The sequence below is a fragment of the Aulostomus chinensis genome, chromosome 14, assembly GCF_037954235.1.
Source record: "Aulostomus chinensis isolate RoL2024-O1b breed Wild chromosome 14, RoL_Achi_v1.0, whole genome shotgun sequence".
In the NCBI taxonomy this organism is placed as follows: domain Eukaryota; kingdom Metazoa; phylum Chordata; class Actinopteri; order Syngnathiformes; family Aulostomidae; genus Aulostomus; species Aulostomus chinensis.
In genome coordinates, this window is record NC_141333.1 from 6,719,926 (window position 1) to 6,740,087 (window position 20,162).

General features: G+C 42.9%; 1 protein-coding gene across 2 annotated transcripts in view; it reads left to right on the forward strand.

Moving 5' to 3' along the window:
- cachd1 (cache domain containing 1) overlaps positions 1 to 20,162 on the forward strand; it is a 79,435-nt gene that overhangs the window by 15,891 nt on the left and 43,382 nt on the right. For both annotated transcript variants that reach the window (XM_086224191.1, XM_086224192.1), the window contains exon 2: positions 16,830 to 16,892. In XM_086224191.1, the coding sequence (XP_086080317.1) occupies positions 16,830 to 16,892 (63 nt within the window). The remainder of the gene's footprint in view (positions 1 to 16,829; positions 16,893 to 20,162) is intronic.

Below are 20,162 nucleotides of genomic sequence, written 5' to 3' on the forward strand. Positions count from 1 at the left end.
CCATTAAAAAAAAATGTGTGTGTCAGAACATAAAGGGGTTAGGGTGGGGCATCTTTGAACTTTATTCACTCCAGTTTTCCTGAATAGCTGAAGATTAATCAGGAGCAGTTCATGTGGCTAGTTTTTTTTTTTGGTGAGATAGTTTTATTGTCATGCATCTTTAATCGTCCCATATTTGACCCGTCGGGGACAGAGTCACTATCACCAGAGGCCCATCTTCTCCACAGGTTGTGTTTAACTGTCAAATAAGCGAATGTGGAATCAGAAATGTGGATTTTAGTTTGGAATCAAACTGTAGAGGAAAAAATGCTGTAGAAAGTAAAAAAAAAAAGAAAAGTTCTCCACTGGACTTGTTTTGTGTATGAAGTGAGTATGAACTCCCAGTGGCTGTCCATCGCTCACGCTGTGGTGATGGTAGCCTTGCATGCTAGCTTCTAGCTGAGCTAATGGACGCACCGCGGGGATGATGAAGGTCTCGCCGACAGGCTCCGGCAGGTACAGCCATTGTTTGTGATAATGAAGGGTTATCATGTTCAGCAGCTGATAAACAACTGAAATTTAATTCTGTATGCGGTGGCCCAACCCCGCTGTATATCCACATGGACACAATAGATGACATATGCAATCGTACCACCCCCATATTATGTGGATATCATTTGGTGTTTATTGAGATCCCACATCAGGCATTATGAGTAAGCAGGAGAGCTGAAAAGAAAACTGTACTATGGGAGGAGCTGTCATCTGCAATCCACTCCCCACCCCCCACACTAGCAAAGCCCCTCATCATTTACATACCAGAAACTGGTGAACGTCTTTGGGGAACTCTCTCTGTCTCTTGGAAGCTCGCACACTTGAGCTTCTGCACACAGCAATGATCAACTCCTGCAGCATACATTCAGCGGACCCACATGCGCGTGCACACACACTCATGCACACACACACACATGCACACACACAAACACACACATGCGCGCACACACACACACACTCTCACTCACACACACTCTCACTCACTGTCTCCTGTCTGAGAGCTTCATGTGTCGAATTACAGTGACTGAGTTTGTGTCGTGTCATAAATAATAACCAACTTTATTGTGTCACTAAATCCGTAGGAATTTATAGTACACACAGCAATGTGCAGTGCTACCAGGAAGTGAAGACCTGTCTTGGCGGCTGCTGTCTTTAATGAGGGAGGGATAATGACGCTGAAGTCACACCGTGGCTCCTTCTTGATATTCTTGACTGCAGGTCTGTCTGTCGGTGAAACTGATTATTAAAATAATGCAGAAATGTTGCGTTCCCTCCTAGACCCACCATGATGGAGCCCCCTAATACGACTCTACTGTTTGACCTGGGCGTTAAATACAGCAACAGGGGCTACAGAGCTTGTGCAGAACTTCTTGGACACTTTTAGGTCAACTGGAGTGTGGTTTGTGTGTTAGCTCTTGGACTTTGAAAAGATCCATCCATCCATTTTCTACTGTTTATCCTGTGAAGGGTCATGGGGGGCTGGAGCCTATCCCAGAAGCTTTCGGGTGTGAGGCGGGGTTCACCCTGAACAGGTCATCGGTCCATCGCAGGGCCAACACATAGAGACAGACAACCATTCACACTCACAGCCACACCTATGATCAATGTAGAGTATCAATTAACCTCGTCCCCTCTTGATGTCTTTGGACTGTGGGAGGAAGCTGGAGTACCAGAGAGAACCCACACAGGAACAGGGAGAACATGGAGACTCCACACAGAAAGACCCGTGCTGGAGCCGGGGCTGGAACCCAGAACCTTCTTGCTGTGAGGTGACAGTGCTGACCACTGCACCACCGTTCCGCCCTTTGAAAAAATCCCCTTAATTCAATATCAGTTAGACTAGCATTTCTACAAGTATTTTAAATGCACAGTTTTAGTGGGACTAACACAATAAATCAACCTTTTCTACCATGTAAACATTCGCCTATATGCTCCCGTGTGACTCCCAGTTCCAGCTGGTGTGGTTTAAATGTAGTGGTTTTTCCTCCAACTCTGATTAATACAACTGTTTATATTGGTGCCTACTGTCGGCTCCCTGCTCAGCTGTGATGGGTTATTATGGGGAGATTGTCTGACAGCCTTTTTTATCTATCGCCGCTCTTTCTGTTGATTTGGTTCCTAGTGAACGTTTTATGTGTGAGATTCTGGGAATGCTGCCCGAGCTTCACCTGAGCCAAAACCAACAGTTGCCTCTCGACTTGTTCTAAAACGTAACTCCTTAGGCGTGTGCTTTAGAAGTTTGGACTAAAAAGGTAACCTAATTTATGAAACTGTTCGGTCGTCGTCATCGCCATTGATTGTTTTCAAGGGAAATATTTCAGTCTTTGCAGCGCGTCACTTCTTTATCTTCCCATTCCAGTCTTTAACCTGGACTCCTTCTATTTTTATCATCTTTCCATGTTTCGTCTCTTTCATGTGCGTCTGAGTGAGTGTGTTGGGGAAAAGTGCACAATAGCACAGAGGAGAAAGATTTGTGTCGTGCATGTATTTTTATGTGTTTAATTTGGCGTTTTGGTTTCCTGCTGCATGTTCGGGTCACGACTCATAAACTCTCCTCCCTTTTAATTGGCTACCGCGAGTGTGTGTTGAGCGCCGGCTACACCGACAGGTCAGATGTCAAATCAAAATATAAATTTACTCCAGTATTTTTTAAAAAAAAAATATTTTAAAACGATGTAGCTCGGATGCATTTAGTATGAATGCATCATCTTTCTGTGAAAGTCCAACAGGCACTTGAATATGTGTTTCTGTAATTTCGCCAACTACGGGCTGATGTTTTCCTTCCTCACCACAGCTCCCAGGTTGCCTCCCTCGGCACACTGAGCAGCCAACACAAATCCTGGGTCCAGTTAATCATCTCATGTCAGGAGGATTAATGCTACGCTGCACTGGTCTGTGTTACACTACGACACGTTACTTTACACAGCCGTGACTTATGTTGCCGTTTATGTGTCACAGTAAGTTCCTCTTGTCCTCGTTGTGTTTTTAGGGATTATGGATTTTTGTTTTTTATTGGACAGGTGCGGGTAAACTGCAGGCGAATAATAAAAAAAAAATCCTGGACGATCATCTTATGAAAGATGGGTGCAACGAAAACTGCTGAGAGTAGTTCTGTGTTATCCTGCTTAATATTGTCACCTGTGCTGAGGAGTCAGTGTGATCACTGCTGATGGTTTTGTCTTAGCGGAGTAACGTTGGAGATGGATTTTTGCTAGAATGAAATAAATTGGGGGCAGCACGGTGGTGCAGTGGTCAGCACTGTGGCCTCACAGCAAGAAGGTTCTGGGTTCCAGCCCCGGCTCGAGCATGGGTTCGTTCTTTGTGGAGTCTCCATGTTCTCCCTGTTCCTGTGTGGGTTCTCTCTGGTACTCCGGCTTCCTCCCACAGTCCAAAGACATCAAGAGGGGACGAGGCTGATTGATACTCTAAATTGACCGTAGGTGTGACTGTGAGTGTGAATGGTTGTCTGTCTCTATGTGTTGGCCCAGCAATGGACTGGTGACCTGTCCAGGGTGAACCCTGCCTCACGCCTGAAGGCTGCTGGGATAGGCTCCACCCCCTGCGACCCTTAACAGGAAAAGCAGTAGAAAATGGATGGACGGATGGATGGAAATAAGTTAGGTTGAGGAACCATCAGTTATATTTTGGAACAGATGTGGATCCATGTATAGAATACTCCATTTAAAAACTTTAAGAGTGCCCACCACTTTCTCTGTAGCGATTTCCTCAACGGCAGACAGAATTGAACTCCCCTCCGTATGGATGCCTTGGCAAAACTCACACCTGATCTCCTCTTCAAATGAGTTGAACAGAGACGTCATCCATTCTGCCGTGAGCCCGATAAACCTGTTATTGTGTGTTTGTGCACCGGAAAGGGAATAATGTATATTTTCCAACATTGTTTAGTGCTGTGGTGTTTGGTCTAAGCAGAGACAATTCAGTTTTGTTTTCATCGTTTTAAACAGGAAAGCCACAGTGACAAAGGGTTTTTTTTTTTGGTCTTCTCAGACATCATAAATAAAACTGTGTGACTGTTCGGCGTGACGATGCCGTGCATAAGATCCAAAAACTGAAAAACACTTTTTTGTGTGGTTTTTTCGAAAGGATCAGCGTTGGCCCCAACGTGTTCTAGCTTGCTACTGTCATGGCTGCATGGGGATTATACAGCTATTCTGTTAAACTGCATAATCTTCCAGATTGAAACACAATTTGTTTGCAGTTGACTGAATCCCTGAGGCAACAGTTGAAATGATGCAACAAAAACCACTCTCTTACAAGCTATAGTTTGTGCGGGAGACTGAAAATATGCCTGAGCCATTTCACCAGACTGCCGTTACGGCTCAAGTTCTGTTTATTAGCCGTAATATTACAGTTGCACTAAATATTGTTCCTGATATAGTCAGCATTTGAGATGTTACTTCCAAAGCTTTCAGATATTTCTGATGTGCCATGTCAACAAGGGTCAGCAGCGTGAGGATGTGCTGGGAGTTCAGTATCATACGCAGTGAAAGTCTGTCTGCGGTGACCCACGCCTCCATTAACCAGTTCATGTAACTGCCCTAAGAATACACGCAGTAGAACAAAGCGCCCCGGCGATAGAGAGACCTTATAACAGTGGCAGACATGATCTCACATCTTGCTCCGAAACCTGAGATGGAGACCACCCCGGGAACACCCCCCCACCCACCCCCCGTTCTTTATCTCCCTCCTGTCTCTCCCCTCTGCTCTTCTGCTCCTGGGCTTTCTAGACAACACTGCTCAAACCACACGCGCAGCTCTGCTGTCCCTCATCTCCTCTACAATCTTCATTACCTTTGCAAAGGAAGTTAAGTTCACACCTGCCATCCAGACTGAGGATGCAGACGTTACCAGGCTGAATTTAATGAAACCTGTTGGTACAGCGGTACCTGATTCACAAAGCAGATTCCTTCAACGTACTGAAAATCTGCATTTCATTAGTGTTGGATTTGTTAGTGGGATTATAACTAAAGTAATGGGCCGATTTTTCTTGAAACTTGTCAGAGGGGTGTAGCACAAGTAAAAGAGGACTCATGTTTTGCAGCAGCTCGAGGCATTTTAATCACTTTCTCAGGAAATATCGGTGGTTTGTATTCTCCTCCTTCTATTTGTCAGCCGTATCAGCCCTTTATTTCAAGGATCCTTGTGAAACATGCAACTACAATGATTATTTTTTAATGAAAATGTCTTTTCTAAAGCAGTAATTTTATTTAAAAACAGCAGTTCTTTGGCACAGATGAAACAGCTCTGCTTGTATTGGGAATGTGGCACCCTATAGAGAAAGTTGTCTCTTACACTCTGCAGCTCAAAGTCTTTCAGATGAGACCAGAGCGCGAGCATGAAGAAGATCCAGGATCAGTGTCCTGTCGTAGCACTTGGCTGCAAGTGTTGATGACAGTTGTGAATGCACTGGAGCTGGACTTGGAGCTGCGTCTCCGTCTTTCATTTGACCCTGACTTACAGTTTATAAGTCTGACTTCTTTCACACATTCTTTTGCATCTTTCTTGACATCTCCTAATTCAGCCAAAAGCAACAGTATGAAGCTTTGGCCTTGGCAGTGTGTGTCACGAGGGTGTGACTGGGACTTGTGGTGCCAGAGCTGCTGGCAGGCTGGCTTTGAGCCCTGAGGTTTGTTATTTCCCTCTAAGCTGTTGGCTCCAAAAGAGGCAATATATTATGATTACTATGAAATGAACTCCCACATGTGAAAAACAAAAAAAAAGACAAAGCACAGAACTGAGTATTTTCTCTTTCCCGAGTTTATTTTTAATAATTGATTTCGTAAGAAACAAAAAGGGGGAAAGCTTAAGTCTGCACCCGTAGTTACAAGAATATCTGGTTGCTATGCAGCGGATAAGAACAATAAAATGAAATAAATCAATTATAGAGTAGAGGGCAGCTGAAATATGAGCAGATACTTTCTCCATAGGTTCACAGTCGTGGTTTCAGACTGCTGCAATGTCTCAACTACAATGATCTTTTGGCCAGTCTTATATGGGAACCCCCACGCCATCATTTATGGGCGTTTTTATCCGGAGAAACACTCAAAGCACCTATGAAAACCCAGATTTCCTGGTTATCTGGCTTCCCAGTATCGAACGCGTTTGACCATCGTGTGCGGTCTTGTTTTCATCTTCTCTTCACTCTTAGATCGTATCAGCGTAATGGATGCACTCAGGTATGCAGCTTTCATCTGACTCTGGAACGTTTTCACATTGGCTCTATTTTAACAGTAACTTGTTACTCCCAGAATGCACTGCAGGCATGGCGCTTTTGCCGCCACATACTATATTTGTTGCTACTTTCCAAATATGTTTGCCCAGAATGTCAAGACACTCAGATTCTTCCATTAGAGGCGTGTGCTGCATAGGTTTCCTCATGCATTCGGTGAATACATGCAGTTAAAATGAGTGCGGATTTCTTTATTAGCTAAGTATTATCAGTACAGGGTCGGGGCTGCCTGAAGCTTTACCCATGATATCTCAGTTTTGCTTTGGTTGAGGAAAACCAAGAAAATGAACTTATATTTGTTCCTTAACACACACTCACACACAGTTTGAGCTATGAAGAAGGACCTTGTACATTCAAAACATTCCTTTTTGAATTTAAAGCACATTAAAGATACAGAACCTGTAATCTGGTCTTCTGATCTAGAGCACCCTGTCTTTGCTTCCTTGATTTTTAAATCGGAACCATTTTCTTAATCCAGAAGTGGGATCCCGCTGCCGTGGTTTGAGTTTCTGTTGCATCATTTTGCTAAAGCGGCACCCACGTAGGTATTCAGCAGCAGACAGAGAATGTGACAGGATGCGTACATGGAACACTTTCTCCACCTCTGTCTGAGCAGTTCAGTTAAGAATTGGCCATCTCATAAACAGGATAAGGGCACATACAGGTCTTGACGCCAAAACAGGATATTTCAAAAACCTGATCAAGGGTGCTCAAGTGCATGTAAACACAGCGGCTGCCCCCTAAGCTTCTAGATTAAGTCTTCGCCAGGAGGGTGAACCGGAGCGAATGGAGCTCGTATGCATTTCTGACGATTGTCAATTAACCTCTGTTTCTTTAAACAGCTAAAGTCTCCAGGGAGTCGACTGTAGAGCAGAATTTTCAAGTAATGATTGCAAATGGAAGGAAAATATGAACAAATTATGAAAACAAAGGCATGAAACGACCCCTTTAAATGGAGCGCGGCGGTTTGGTTACATAAAGAAATGTACATGTGACGTTCGTTCTAATGTCTGACATGGCGGCTCATTGTTTTTGGAACCTCTGTTGTTCTCGGTTAAGTCCCTCCCTATCGGCTCTCAGAGCCGCAACCTCAAATAAACAAGAGGTCTGGCTTTGTGTAGAAGTTGCTATTAAACCATCATTCTCTTCTGTCTCCTCCTCCCAGTTCACCCAACCCCACTTTTCCAAAAGTTCTCCTATCCCCCCCTTCTCCTGCTCCCTTCACCCCCGTTCTCTCCTCTTTTTATTTTTTTCTCTCACATGTGGAAAGCATTATATCCTGTCTGGTGGAGAGGGCGAGCAAACATCCCCGGCTGAGACTGAGAGCCTCTCGGGTAGGTGTAGGGGGCTGAAGGGAGGCTGTCGGGATGTGAATGCTGGTAGCTCTCTCCTAGCCCTGACGCTGTTTGGACAAAAGGCCTTCTTGTTATTTCAGAACCACAGCATCTGATAGCTGACAGGCTTCACCCTCCCACCATGTTGGATTGGACTAGATCCTGGTTGAATTGACAGGGAGGGCCCTTTGCATACTGTAGCATCTGTACGTGTGTGTTTATAACTGCCTCTCCGGGGAGCTGCTGATAACGGCTGGTTACATACGTGATTTTAGAGCCCATTTTCCCACTTACTAATGGGTTTTGGAGCTCTGCTACCAGAGTAGCACTGAAGCTCTGTATGTGAATTGTTCAAGAATGCAAGTGCAGTGACTCCTGATACAGATAACAAACCAGAACAACCCGGTTCAACCTTAAACCTGTGTTCTTTTCTTTTTCTTCTTTTTCGGTGGCTCGTTGCAAATTCCATCCTTTCAGTCATTTGTGTTTCAGGAACAGAATACAGTGTCGCGCGTGGTTCTCAGTATTTCCTGTATCACCTCTCACGTATTTGTGGTGAAACTGCAGCTTCGAGACGAGACGGACTCAGCAGCAGCTCGTCTTGGTACATGACCTTGTAATATTCACCCCAAGTGTTTTGTACAGACCTTTAAGGCTCACCTGGTAGCTGTGTCAAAAGTGATGTCATGAAAATGATCTTTTACTCTGTTGGGTAACAGTTTATTCTCTGAAAACATTTGATTACTTTTTTTTTTTTTTTGGTTTAGGTTTAATTCCTTGTTGGATTTATTGCTGATGATGCTGCTAAACTAAATGTTGCTGAAGAGTAAATGTTCATTCAAAATGAAAGTAGAAAATTAGAACTGTTGTTGCTTGTTTCCCCCTCTGTAAGCTCCTTCACATTACAAAAGCATTATGTGCAGTCAGTGGGAAACATTTGTCCAAGGCCCTGGGATGTTGAACTAACTACAAGTTCCAGTTTTACCAAAAATGGAAACAACAGGCTGAAGTCACCACCGTGCCGTCAGAGGTTGCTGGGTTCTTGGGGACATTCATGTTAAGATTTTAAGATATTCTTTGGAAATTTGCAAGCTTTTAATAATTTTCCTCCTGTTTACACTTAAAACTACACTGACAATGTGGTCCATTGAAAAACTTAACAAAATACCGAATGAAATAGTTCGACATGCGGTTCTGTGATGATTTGTAGAAGATGAAAGCGCTAAATTGTGCTTTAAAGGAAGATTATTGGTAGCTGCATTCAAAACACCTCTATACAGATAACGATACTTACAATTATTCATATGGGGATTAAAATATGTTCTTAACAGACTGAAGTTACAGTTTTGTCCTACAAATGGAGGTCCTGGTGTAAGTAAACGATATTAAGGTTACAACTAATGATATTGAGGAGGTATGATTTGCTCCAGCTTTGTCACATTTTAGGCATTTTAACTGCACTTGCGTAGATGTGGATTGTTGGAGGTTCTAACCTCAAAATTTCTAATTCTACTTGAAAACTGTGAGAACTTGACAAAAGCGGCAAAATGCCAGTGCCAATTTGTCACATTCATGCACTAATTTTCCTGTATATGAAGTGCAATGCCTTCGTGCATTAGAGCGGAGGCTTTGCATCGGTCCATTAAAACGCTCCAATTAGCCCGATAGCTCAGAACATCTCTGTATTCATTATTTCTTTAACCAAGCAGCCCAATTGGTGTTCTGCATCAAACTGTTTTATCTATTATACTGTTAGGTGACATCCATATGACCGCTAAGCTATATTTTAATTATCATTTAGCACCAATACCAATCATTTTCGTCAACTTTATAAGAGCATGTTAAGGCCCACAAGCACTCAAATATATAAGGTGCGGGAAGTCCTGAAAAACTTGACCCATCTTTTCCCAGTTCTTTGACTATCAGGCAGCACACAAACCCTCCTCCTCCTACACTAACGCAGTGTGTGGGCTTGCGTTTTGCAGCCATTGCCTCAGGTTGTCCGTTAGTTAGATTCAAGCAAATTAAATTGACCTCCAACACCTTCTTAATGCAACAGCAAGCAGTTGGCAGACTCTGTCAGCCAGTCATTTAATTAGTCAACCTGCTCCGCTGGGTTGAAATGGAGACTCAATTAATTAGCCAAGGGTTTCGTTTCTCTGTGGCCATTATAGTGACATTTAGAGATCCACATTTGAAATGCCTCCGTCTGCTCAACAGCTTCTCCTCTTTCTTTCTAGTTTTTTTTTTACATTTTTTTTTTTACCAGCCTGGTAATGGTGCCATGGTCACAACCTTGATGAGTGAAGATCCTTTTCATCGCAGCTCAAGTATTTGGTTGCCCACAGTTGGCTTGCAGAGCCTTGTGCAGACAGCTAGCATTCGAAACCTTTTAGAAGCTTGAATAATTTAAGGGAAGATTGATTTTATTCCTGGATATTTTTTCTCGTATGTCGGAGTTAAGACAGTGGTTTACGTCACTGTGCGGGAGGACTGAACGTATCGATGGATTTCTATCAAAATCACAGGAGGTGCGATATTTGCTGAAGGCCAGTTGTGTATTGAAATACCATTCTAAAACTGTGATACCGAAGAGATGAAATTCATACTCTGCACACAAAGAAAACATCCATTTGGTACAATCTTTGATTGATCAGTGATACTGCATGACAGTTTATTGCTACAATCCTAAAGTCTCAGTTTAATGTTTCCCCGATTTAAACTCTCAAGAACCTCAAACTTTATGAACGGAGATGTTTGTGTTGTGGGAAACAACGTGCAAAGTTAACAATGGTGAATTTACCCCTCCAGATTGTTGATGTGTTTGGGTACACCAGGTTTAGAGAGGAATGAATGGATGCAGATGTTTTTTTCGTCTTCTTCTGATGTATGTTATGGAGCTGTAAACTGCAGGTGCAATTATTTCAAGGTGTTTTTTTTCTTTCCCTAATATAATGTGGAATTGGGAGAAGCAGAAACTTTTGCTCGTTCGCTACATTTTCTATTCTCTGGTGCCAGCTCCCTCACTCTGCTTTGTAGCTTTCAAGGAAAAAGAAAACAAGATTGGAGGGCGAGGTTGTGGAAGAAGACATGGTTAAGGGTCTAGGAAAAAAAACAAAACAACACCACACATGCACATCAGAGGCGAAGCTCTGATGCCGCATTCCCTGCTCCAACCCTTTGTAGTGCAATGAGCGGAGAGTTGGCTGGGGGCAGGGAGGGAGGTAGATGAGGAGGGAGAGAGGAAAAGCCAAGGGGGGGTGAAGAACTGAGAGAAGAAGGGGAGGCTGAGCTGCACGCCAGCAACATGGAGGAAGCAGCAGTTACTGTCTCCTGGGTTTTAAGCTTTTATCTGTCAGTTATATGGAAACCAATCTCCCAGGCCCACAGCTCCAAAACATTGCTGCCTTACGTGAGGATGGGAAGTGTGTGTGTGTGTGTGTGTGTGTGTGTGTGTGTGTGTGTGTGTGTGTGTGTGTGATATTCAGAGAACTTTGTCACAATGACACACTGTAACAAAGCTGTCAATGAGCGACATGCATATATATTAAGTCTCACCTGTGCATTGTTTTCCTAAATCGGCACACATGAATCCATCTGCTCACAAGTAGTATTTCCATCTAAAGTGTTACCACCCAAAAAGTGTATTTTGCCTTTCAACTACTCACAAATGGGTGTCTTGAGCTCTCAAGGATGATGCATCACTTGTCTCTGACTCCAGAATGCAGAAAGACCCAGTGGTGTACATTTAGCTTGAAGGTAATGGCACCCATTAGCAACAACTACAATCGACAGCAAAACTGTCCAAAAAAACCCATCCATTTACGCACTAAAAATAGCCTGGTATAATCCACGTCAATCAGCCATATACTTAGTATTGCACAAGTACTTTGAGTTGAGCTCAAAACACTCTGACCAGAACCCTTCTGGTTCTCTGTGACCGCAAATGAGTGCTAACGAGTTGGTTCAGTTGAATCTGCCAACTAGTCCTGCTGGTCGCTGCCAGGGTCAAGTCACAAACCAGAAGAGATATAGTTGGTTTGGGTTTTTTGTGGTTGGTGGCACCGTTACCTCAAAGCTCTTTATACGTGGCTGGCTCCTCCTGCATGCTGGTGTCATGAAGGGGTGACACCGCAGTGGAAACACATCTCTGTGAGCTCAAGGCACCAATCTGTGAGTACAAAATACACTTTTTTTTGGGTGAATCACTGCTTTAACTCTCGAGCCAATTTTAAGCAAACACTGGAAATTACACAGAAAAGCACGTGTGAATATGGCACATTTCCATAAAGTGTGCAATGCATATTTTCATCAGAATATCTAAGCAATCTTGCACACGTATTGAAGAGGGTAGCAGGAGAAAAGACTGCTGTCTCGGCCATCCAGCAGTCAACCTGTAAAAACTGAGACATTTTGAGGAATCACTTTCGACCAGGCGAGTTGTGGTAGTTGTAAATGTTGTATGCTGCCCAGGAAGACACAGGCAGCAGGCAGAAACAGTTGGTCAGTCATAAAAACATGATTACGTCTCCCATGTTGTACGTTTGCTCTGTTTTCAACAGGCAAAAAAAAAACACCTCAAATGAGCGTAAAAACCTTTTTTTTCCCTCTCAATGTTGCAGTTTCCATCAACCTTTTCTTGAATGTCATACTTCAGTACGGGTATCATAATATGATCTCCATCACTCAGCTCACACGTATGTTTGAGATGTGCCTCGCCCAACTCATACACCGTTTTTAACCCTCCAGTGTGTTGACAGATAAACCATCATCATGGATCCTGGATTAATGAACCCTAAAGACAGGATTATTATGTATGTGTGTGTTTGTTCTCCAGTCCAATTCCATATTAATAAGGCTCACAGCTATACTCTGGCCTTTGAAGATGGGGGAATTACTTATCCTATTCAGCTCTACAACGACATGCGGCCCCCTCTTCCTGCTTCCTTCTTTCCTTCCTTCCTCCCTTCCTTCTGCTATCCTGTCATCCCTCCATTTCTTGCCTCCTCCCCCTTTCCTTCTCCCTTTCCCTCATGGTCTGTGTCTGTTTAGCTAATGGTTCCTTCTCATTCCCTCTTTGCTTTCCCCTGAAAACGCACGCGGCTAATTCTCAGAGTCTTGGTCTTCAGGTTGATATCGTCCATCATTTGTCTGGGTTTTATTCACTGCCCTGCTAGGAACAAAAGAGTCACTTAAAAGGAGAAGAGCCTCTTGGGGTAGTTTATGGCATCCCCAAGAGAGCCTGACAGAGGAGCCTGAGAGGCAGACCCAATTAAATGCATGCCACATGACTGGTTTCCATGGTTTAACAGCGTGTTTGTGTATTGTCACCAGGAGGATGGACAACAGTCCCACATCTTATCAACAAAAATACTACAGGATTGAATAGATTGGGGTATTTATCTTCAGCAGTTGAAGCCTCCACTAAGGTTTTAGCCATTCCGGTGAACTACTCATCTGTGATTGGGATTAACCCCAAGGTGGATGGATTTAAAAACTGGCCTAATGAGACTAAGGCTGGTCTTCTGATCAATGGAGAGGAGTTGGAGTGCATTTCTTGTGGGCTTAGTGTTGAGAAAGCTGCCCTATTTGGATCTTAAATTGCTTCCTTTCACTTGGCATTAGGAGCCAATCAGATTTTGTATATATCCTTTAAAGAACTTTGACTTATTTGGTTCATTCATCATTTAAAAGGATTTCTTATGTGTGTGCAGTGCTTGATGAATGAGGCCAAGAGTTAATAATGTTGGTGCTTAAGATTTTGTGCGTAAGATCTTCTTGTTTCCCACCGCTCTTAGAGGCGGATGTATGTCGCGTTGTTGTCATGGGAACATATATTTTGCAAAAGGATTTTATGCATGCCTGCGGTGTGTTTTGCCTTTATCCAGAAAGAGTAAATGCACAAAATTGGAGATGGAAGTGCTACGAACCTTTAAAAAAGACGCATAAAAAAGTCAAAATGTCACAATTTAAATTCTTATAGATATTGACAGTGTGGTTTTTTTTTTTATTTAAGATTTGGGAATCAAATTTACCGTAATTTGTGAAAGATCAGCTGTGACACTGATAAAGTCACATTTCTACCAAAATATGATGCAGTCTGAAAAGTTGCTGACTTTCTTGGCATCAACGGGTATTTGTGTTGGTTTCTGTCCATATTGTCCAGACCTGTCCAGCAAAGGTGAGCAGTGATATTCATAGGGATGGTTCAAGTGGGCTCCTGACATTGTGTGTGTGTGTGTGTCGATATCAGCGGGTTAACGTCGATGTACAAGTGTGAGTTTGATTATGGGTCAGGAGAGGCCACGGGCCCACAGTGGCCCAGGCAACCTCAGGCTTCTCAGGTTTCAGAGGCGAACATTCCTCCCTGGCTGCTCCATAGCTGTGAAAACCGCAAAGCAGCTCCAACAACAAACACTTGAGGCGCTGGGGGAAAGACGACGAACCTGTAGCTAATCAACTGCAGGAGTTTTCTCTCTGAAGAATTTGTTCCAAAGTTTTAAGGATTGCTGTCTTAATGGGGGAAAAAAACTATTTCTCCATTCCCCTGCTTATTTCTCGCTCCGTGTTCCTTCTCTTTTGTTCGTGTTGTGTTTTGAGAGCACATTTCCAAGTGGCAGCTCTGTTTGTGTCTGCTTGTTCCTGTTTATTTGACAGTTTCTCGCCAGCCCTTCTGTTTTTTTCCTCACTGTGAAGGCTGCGGGAGAACTGTAGACACTGGGCTTTTTGCACTTGATAAATAACATAAATAAAGTGGTAAAATGTGCAGCTGTTTGCAATGATAAAGTAATGTATGTAAAGGGTCTTTCCTGAAATACTAAAAGCAATAAGCACAAAACAAAAACTGCTGACTCCACGTTGACCACCAGGATTTTAACTGGGCCAATTAGTTTGCATTCTGTTGAAAAGTGTTTGCGCTTATTATAGCTTTATAGACCACATTAGACATAATTGAATTTTCAGAAATGACATTTGATGCTTTATCTCTGAGAGTGTTTGCTGAATGGCTTGATTGCGGGGCAATTGTAAGGCTAGTTCTGAGTCGCATCTGTTTATTTGTATTTGTCCCTGCCCAAGCGCGCATTTGTCCCTTTTTAAGTTATTTTTCCAATGGAGACTTCCCTGCAGGAGCCAGTGGAAGCTGCTGACACTTGCCATTGCTTTGTTTTGTTTTGCTTTCGTGACATCCGCTGGAAGGTGAGAAGGTGTGTCTCCAGCCAGATAATAACAATCTGAAAGGAGTCGGTTTCATGTCATTCGGATGTGGTTCATTCTGTGTAATTGTTGCCCTCTGGAATGTGTCTATAGCAAAAGGTGTGGACAGGCAGCAGGAAACGGCTGCAGTGTGGAACCAGGCAATTTAAGGCTTTGTGTGCAGTGGGGCAGCTTATAGTGGAACACCTGCCTACCTGCTGCCTCTGCACAAACATCTGATTGTAGGTGCTGCATAGAAGTTCTGTGTGTGTGTGTGTGTGTGTGTGTGTGTGTGTCTACCGCAAGTATGACGAGGAGTAAAGGTCTGGTTGATAGGACCCAGGAGGCTGTCTCAATAAATGTATTTTTATTGGTGTGTGTGTTTCTGTGTGTGTGTGTGTGTGTCTGTGTTGACATACCCAGGCAGCTCTTGAAATATTTTTCCTCGCGGGTTAAGGCTGAGGTCACACCAGAACCTCTTTCCCCGTGCTTTCCTGTTCGTTCTGCTTTCTACTCGGTTAACAATATAAATCCAGGGACGATTAAAATGTTTGAGCCTGGAAGTGGATTTGGGAAAGATCAGCGTGTGACTCAGACTTCTGAAAGCCTTGCGTGTTGTCTCTGGCTGACCAGCAGATTCATGCGATGCATTTTCCTCCTCTGTGTAGAAAGTGATGTAAAAGCCAGAGCCGCACTGTCTGGGTCCATTGGTTGTTTAGGCACCAAATCAGGTTGCTCTTTCTCTCTGGAGCACTTACACAAACCTACCAGAGATCAATCAGAGTGCATTACTTCCTTCATTTGCAACTAAAATCCATCTTTTTCGGCTGCTTTGGCTGTTGTTTGGTACCTGCAGTTTACATGATACAAACATTATGATAAAGCAGCACCACCTAAAGCACAGTGATGCTCCAGATACATTCAGCTATCATCTGGTTTCTAGCCAGCGTGTTGGAAGTAGGATGTTGGGAATTACACACAGCATGTTTGCGAAAGTAGTTCAATCCTCTCGCTGTATTTTGACTTGTCATAACATGAGAAGCACAAGTGTAAGTAATCACATGAATGATGCTCTCTGTTGTGCCACTAAGCCAGCGCAGTTGTATTATCAGTAAGAAACAATTGCCTGATTTTAAGAATAGGAGCACTATAAATCTTTTTTTTATGTTATCGATTCATTGCATTGATTGAACATCGATTAAAATTTGTGAAAACATGTAAGCCAGCAAGGCACATTGTCACATGTGGCCTGCCGAGGAAAAGAACACGAAGCAGAAAAGCTTTTAAATTTCAATCAAAAACAAGTTCAGCGACAAATATGCAGGTATAAATAGAGCTGGAAGAGCCGGATCAGCTGATACCATAACAGCACATTCGCCGTCGCTGCCCAACGCCGATGACTTGAACTTATTATATTACACACATTTAACTTCCTCATGTGTTGCAGCCAGTTAAAAAGTTGAAATTAAAAAGAGAGAATTCTCATGGGTGACAGGTTTTTATTTGGATTTATTAAGAGAGCGAGAGAAGGGAACGCTAAATTTAAACCTCAGTAAAATGCAGATTAAAATTGACGAGATAACGTTACATTAAACGCGGGGAAAACTGGATTGAAGAAATGGATTGGACGGCGATTCTGGCTGTATTAAGGTTTCAAATCTGACTGCAGTTCAATAAGCAGCCCTGGTGACAGCTTCATTACAGCCATGAGACTTAATTGGCAGGAAGGGCCGCTGATACTCCTGGTTTGACTGGATTCTTTACAAACATGGTGTGTGGAGAAAAGGTTTTTCGTGGCGGCGTAATCGTAATGCATTTTTCTGCAGGTCAGAAATTCTACTGGAACCTTTTTTTTTTTTTTTGCCATCTCCCTCTTGTCACAAAGAATTCTTTTTAATGTCTTTTCAAAATGTAGAGAGTAAATTTTCAGAGAGGAAGTCTGCCAATATTCTGTCTCAGGTGATATTTTTTATTTCATCCAAATATTGATCGAACCTCACTGTCTCTTTGTCCCTCCACAGAGGATTTTCAACTCGTTTGTGTACACCGAGAAGACATCAAACGGAGAGACAGAAGTGCAGCAGGTGAGTAACAAAGGCTTCCCCTTTGCTCTCTGTGCATGCATATGCTGTGGATGGAGTCTGTGTTCCTGCGTCGAGTTCATTTCAGCAGCCATAAATACACACACACCACACACATACACACACACTAGCCATCAGAGGAAGAGGGGTTATTTAAATTCTACGCCTGATGTCTCATTGGCTTTGAAGTTCTCTGTCTGTCTCCCTCTGCTCACAATATGAGCGCAGAGCTGCTGTCACACAGAGGATGATGGCTTGAAGGAGAGAATGGTGTCTTTTAGGGACATTATGTGAGCCATTTCAGTGATGGATTAGAATAAACCGATGCCCAGAATGTCTGGTTTCCGGTGTAGCCGAACCTGATTGTGTGTATATGCGTGTTTGCAATCCTGGAAGAGTGACAGTAAAAAAAACCCAGACTGATAAACAGCCACCAGCAAGAACAGACAGGTTGATGTTTGCATTTCTCCCGTGACTGTTTGTTTGTGTGCACCAGTGTATCCATCTGCATCAGTGTATGTGTGTGTGTGAGAGTGTGAGAGAGAGAGAGAGCTGCTCACCATGCAGACATTTATTTATCCAGTGCCAGCTCAAATAGGCCCTGCAGCATTCTCAGTATCATTGTTACTTCGTAAACAATGATACTCGCACGTCAATTATGAGTTTGTTCAAACATTTGAGAGATTACATCTCACTTAAATGAGACTTTTTCTGACCTAAAAACTTCTTTTTTATGAGAGCAACTTCATGCATTCAAGAGCTCTACCAGAGACACTGACCACAACTATGACCGATGGCTATCTCCTTTCTGTGTGTGATGCAACAACGAGATGGGGGACGCTGTGATCCGAGGCCGTGTGTTTGTGACTAAAAATAGAGACGTCAATTCAATTTTCAGAGGCTAACATTAACAACAGTTACATATACATCTGTGGTTTTAAACGTGGCTGCTGTCTGCGCTGCAGGGACGTAGGCCAACAAGGAAGTTAGCATCGCTGCGGTTCCAGAAAAAGTACATGTACATTTGTGTTCGACAAAGGTTTATGAGACTTCACCTTTTTTGTTTTTGTTTTTTAGCCACTTCTTCACAATTAACAGTATGTTTAAGATTTTTGGAAGGAAATGTAGTTATTCGAAGTTCAATGGTGTAATTACGCCGTAAACAATACACACCGCGGACATTTGACTTCGCCCAGCTAACTTTTCGCTTCTTCTATTTTCGGCGCGATGATGTAAGAAACCTCTGTGATTTTTAGTCCCTTTTAGCCTCCTGTTAACAACTGCAGATTTTAGGGTTTGTTTATTTTTTATTCTTGTTCTCGAAATTCACAGGAGTATAGAATATTTTTTATGATCTATTTATTTAAAGTACTGACTGATTTGTGTTTGCCCTACATGCCCATGGATCCTGACCTATATAGGTGGAGGCACCGGCTCATTCAGATGGCAGCTCTGACACAGTTGGCGTGCTTGTCCTCTCTGGGCAGACAGGCTGGATCCTTTAGCCAAAGTGAGATTCAGTTTGGATCTGCAGAAGAGAGAGAGAGAGAGACACACACACACACACACACACACACACACACGAGCTACTCAGATGAGATACTCCTCTCTGTAAATTCCTTCTTCTGTCCGATGTGTAGACATCTGAACCCCATCCCTCACCGTCCAGTTTTTTTTAGTCTGTTTTGCTCCGCAAGTCCGTTTGCTTTGTTTGGCTCAGGCGTTCCGCTCCGAGATATAAAACTGACAGTTACATTTTTGTACCAGTCATATTTCACATGCTATAACACGGTGCTCTGGCAAATTTCTTCCATTATTTTGACCGCGCAGGTGTGTTTTCACAGCGGAACATAACAACAATGAGAAACTCGGATAGATCTGGTCCAATGTAGCAAGAACAATCACCAGATCAAGTCAGGACATCTATGCTAGCACATTATTGTTCCTTCGTATGCAAACACTGAATAACGATGATAAGAGATAATCAACTGACTACTTTGCAGATGATCTTTTCTTTTGAAGCTGAGCGTAAACTTTAGGATAATCGGACTGATTAGGGGGTCTGAGATGCCCCTCCTGACCGTTGCAGGGTTTTTCCCAGTTTATGGCTGATTTAAACAGATGATCTGGTAATGTGAAGCATTCAAATGCATATTTTTTTATGTTCCAGACTGGAACGGCGACTCCCAGATCTCATGTCAAACATGTTTAATGGTTATGTGTGAAAGAAAGAGCAGTAAATTATTTTGGAGAATTCCAAAATATAACGAATGCAAACTAGCTAGAAGTGCCACGAAGCAGATGTTCTGTACTTGAGCTTGTAGCAGGAAGAAGCAGTTGCCAGACTCAACCAAAGGTTAAAACTAACTCAAGCTGCAAAATGTATCGTCAAATCACAGTTGATCTCAGTCCCTTGGATCACCGCTCCGATGTAGTTTAGGAAAAATATGTGTGTGTGCGGTCCTACGTCTTTGATTGAATTGTCGTCTTGTGAGTACATTTTTTCCTGAAATCAACGAAGACTCGAAGATCTTAACGCATACTTATACTCATACAGCACAACTTCAACTTGCCCCCGAAGCATAAAAGAGGGTTAAACCAAAAATGCGCAGGAACGATGATTTAACACCTTCAGAAGGTGTTCAGATTTGCAGCTGTGCGACAGTTGTGGTGTTGTGTGTTTTGCCTGTGACTGACAGACGTAACGGCAGCAGACAGATGCGGCTCCCACAATGTGACATTTAGGAAATGGAAGTAAAAGGACAACCAGGAATATTCGATTCAAGTCACAACTTAGATTTAGACCATTTCACCATTTATCAGATCAGCAGTGCTGTTTTTTCAGGCTTTGCATTGGTTTACTGCTTACCTCTCCCTTCATCGAAGATGCTGATTATGGATGGTTCCATTTCTACATAGAACAAGCACTGAACCTCATCTTTCCATGGACATCTAAATGTCAGCGTATTATTATGTTTTCCTCAAGCAATTTGATCCCCCTTTTATTTTGTTAATTTCTCCAATGTAGAATTATACTCCTTTTCAAGATGGTCCAATGACTTTTGTTTCTGATTCAATATGAAAAAGCTGCCCAGAGTTTTTTTTTTAAATTATTATTATTTCCATCTTATTTTGTGACAATGATCATTATCTCAGTCGGCAGTGTTGCTTCACACAAACCATCCCTGGAAACCATGTGTCCAGTTTTCAAACTGGTGGAAATCTTCTGATTCAGTAAAGGGATTCCATTGGGAAATAGGACATGTGCATTTA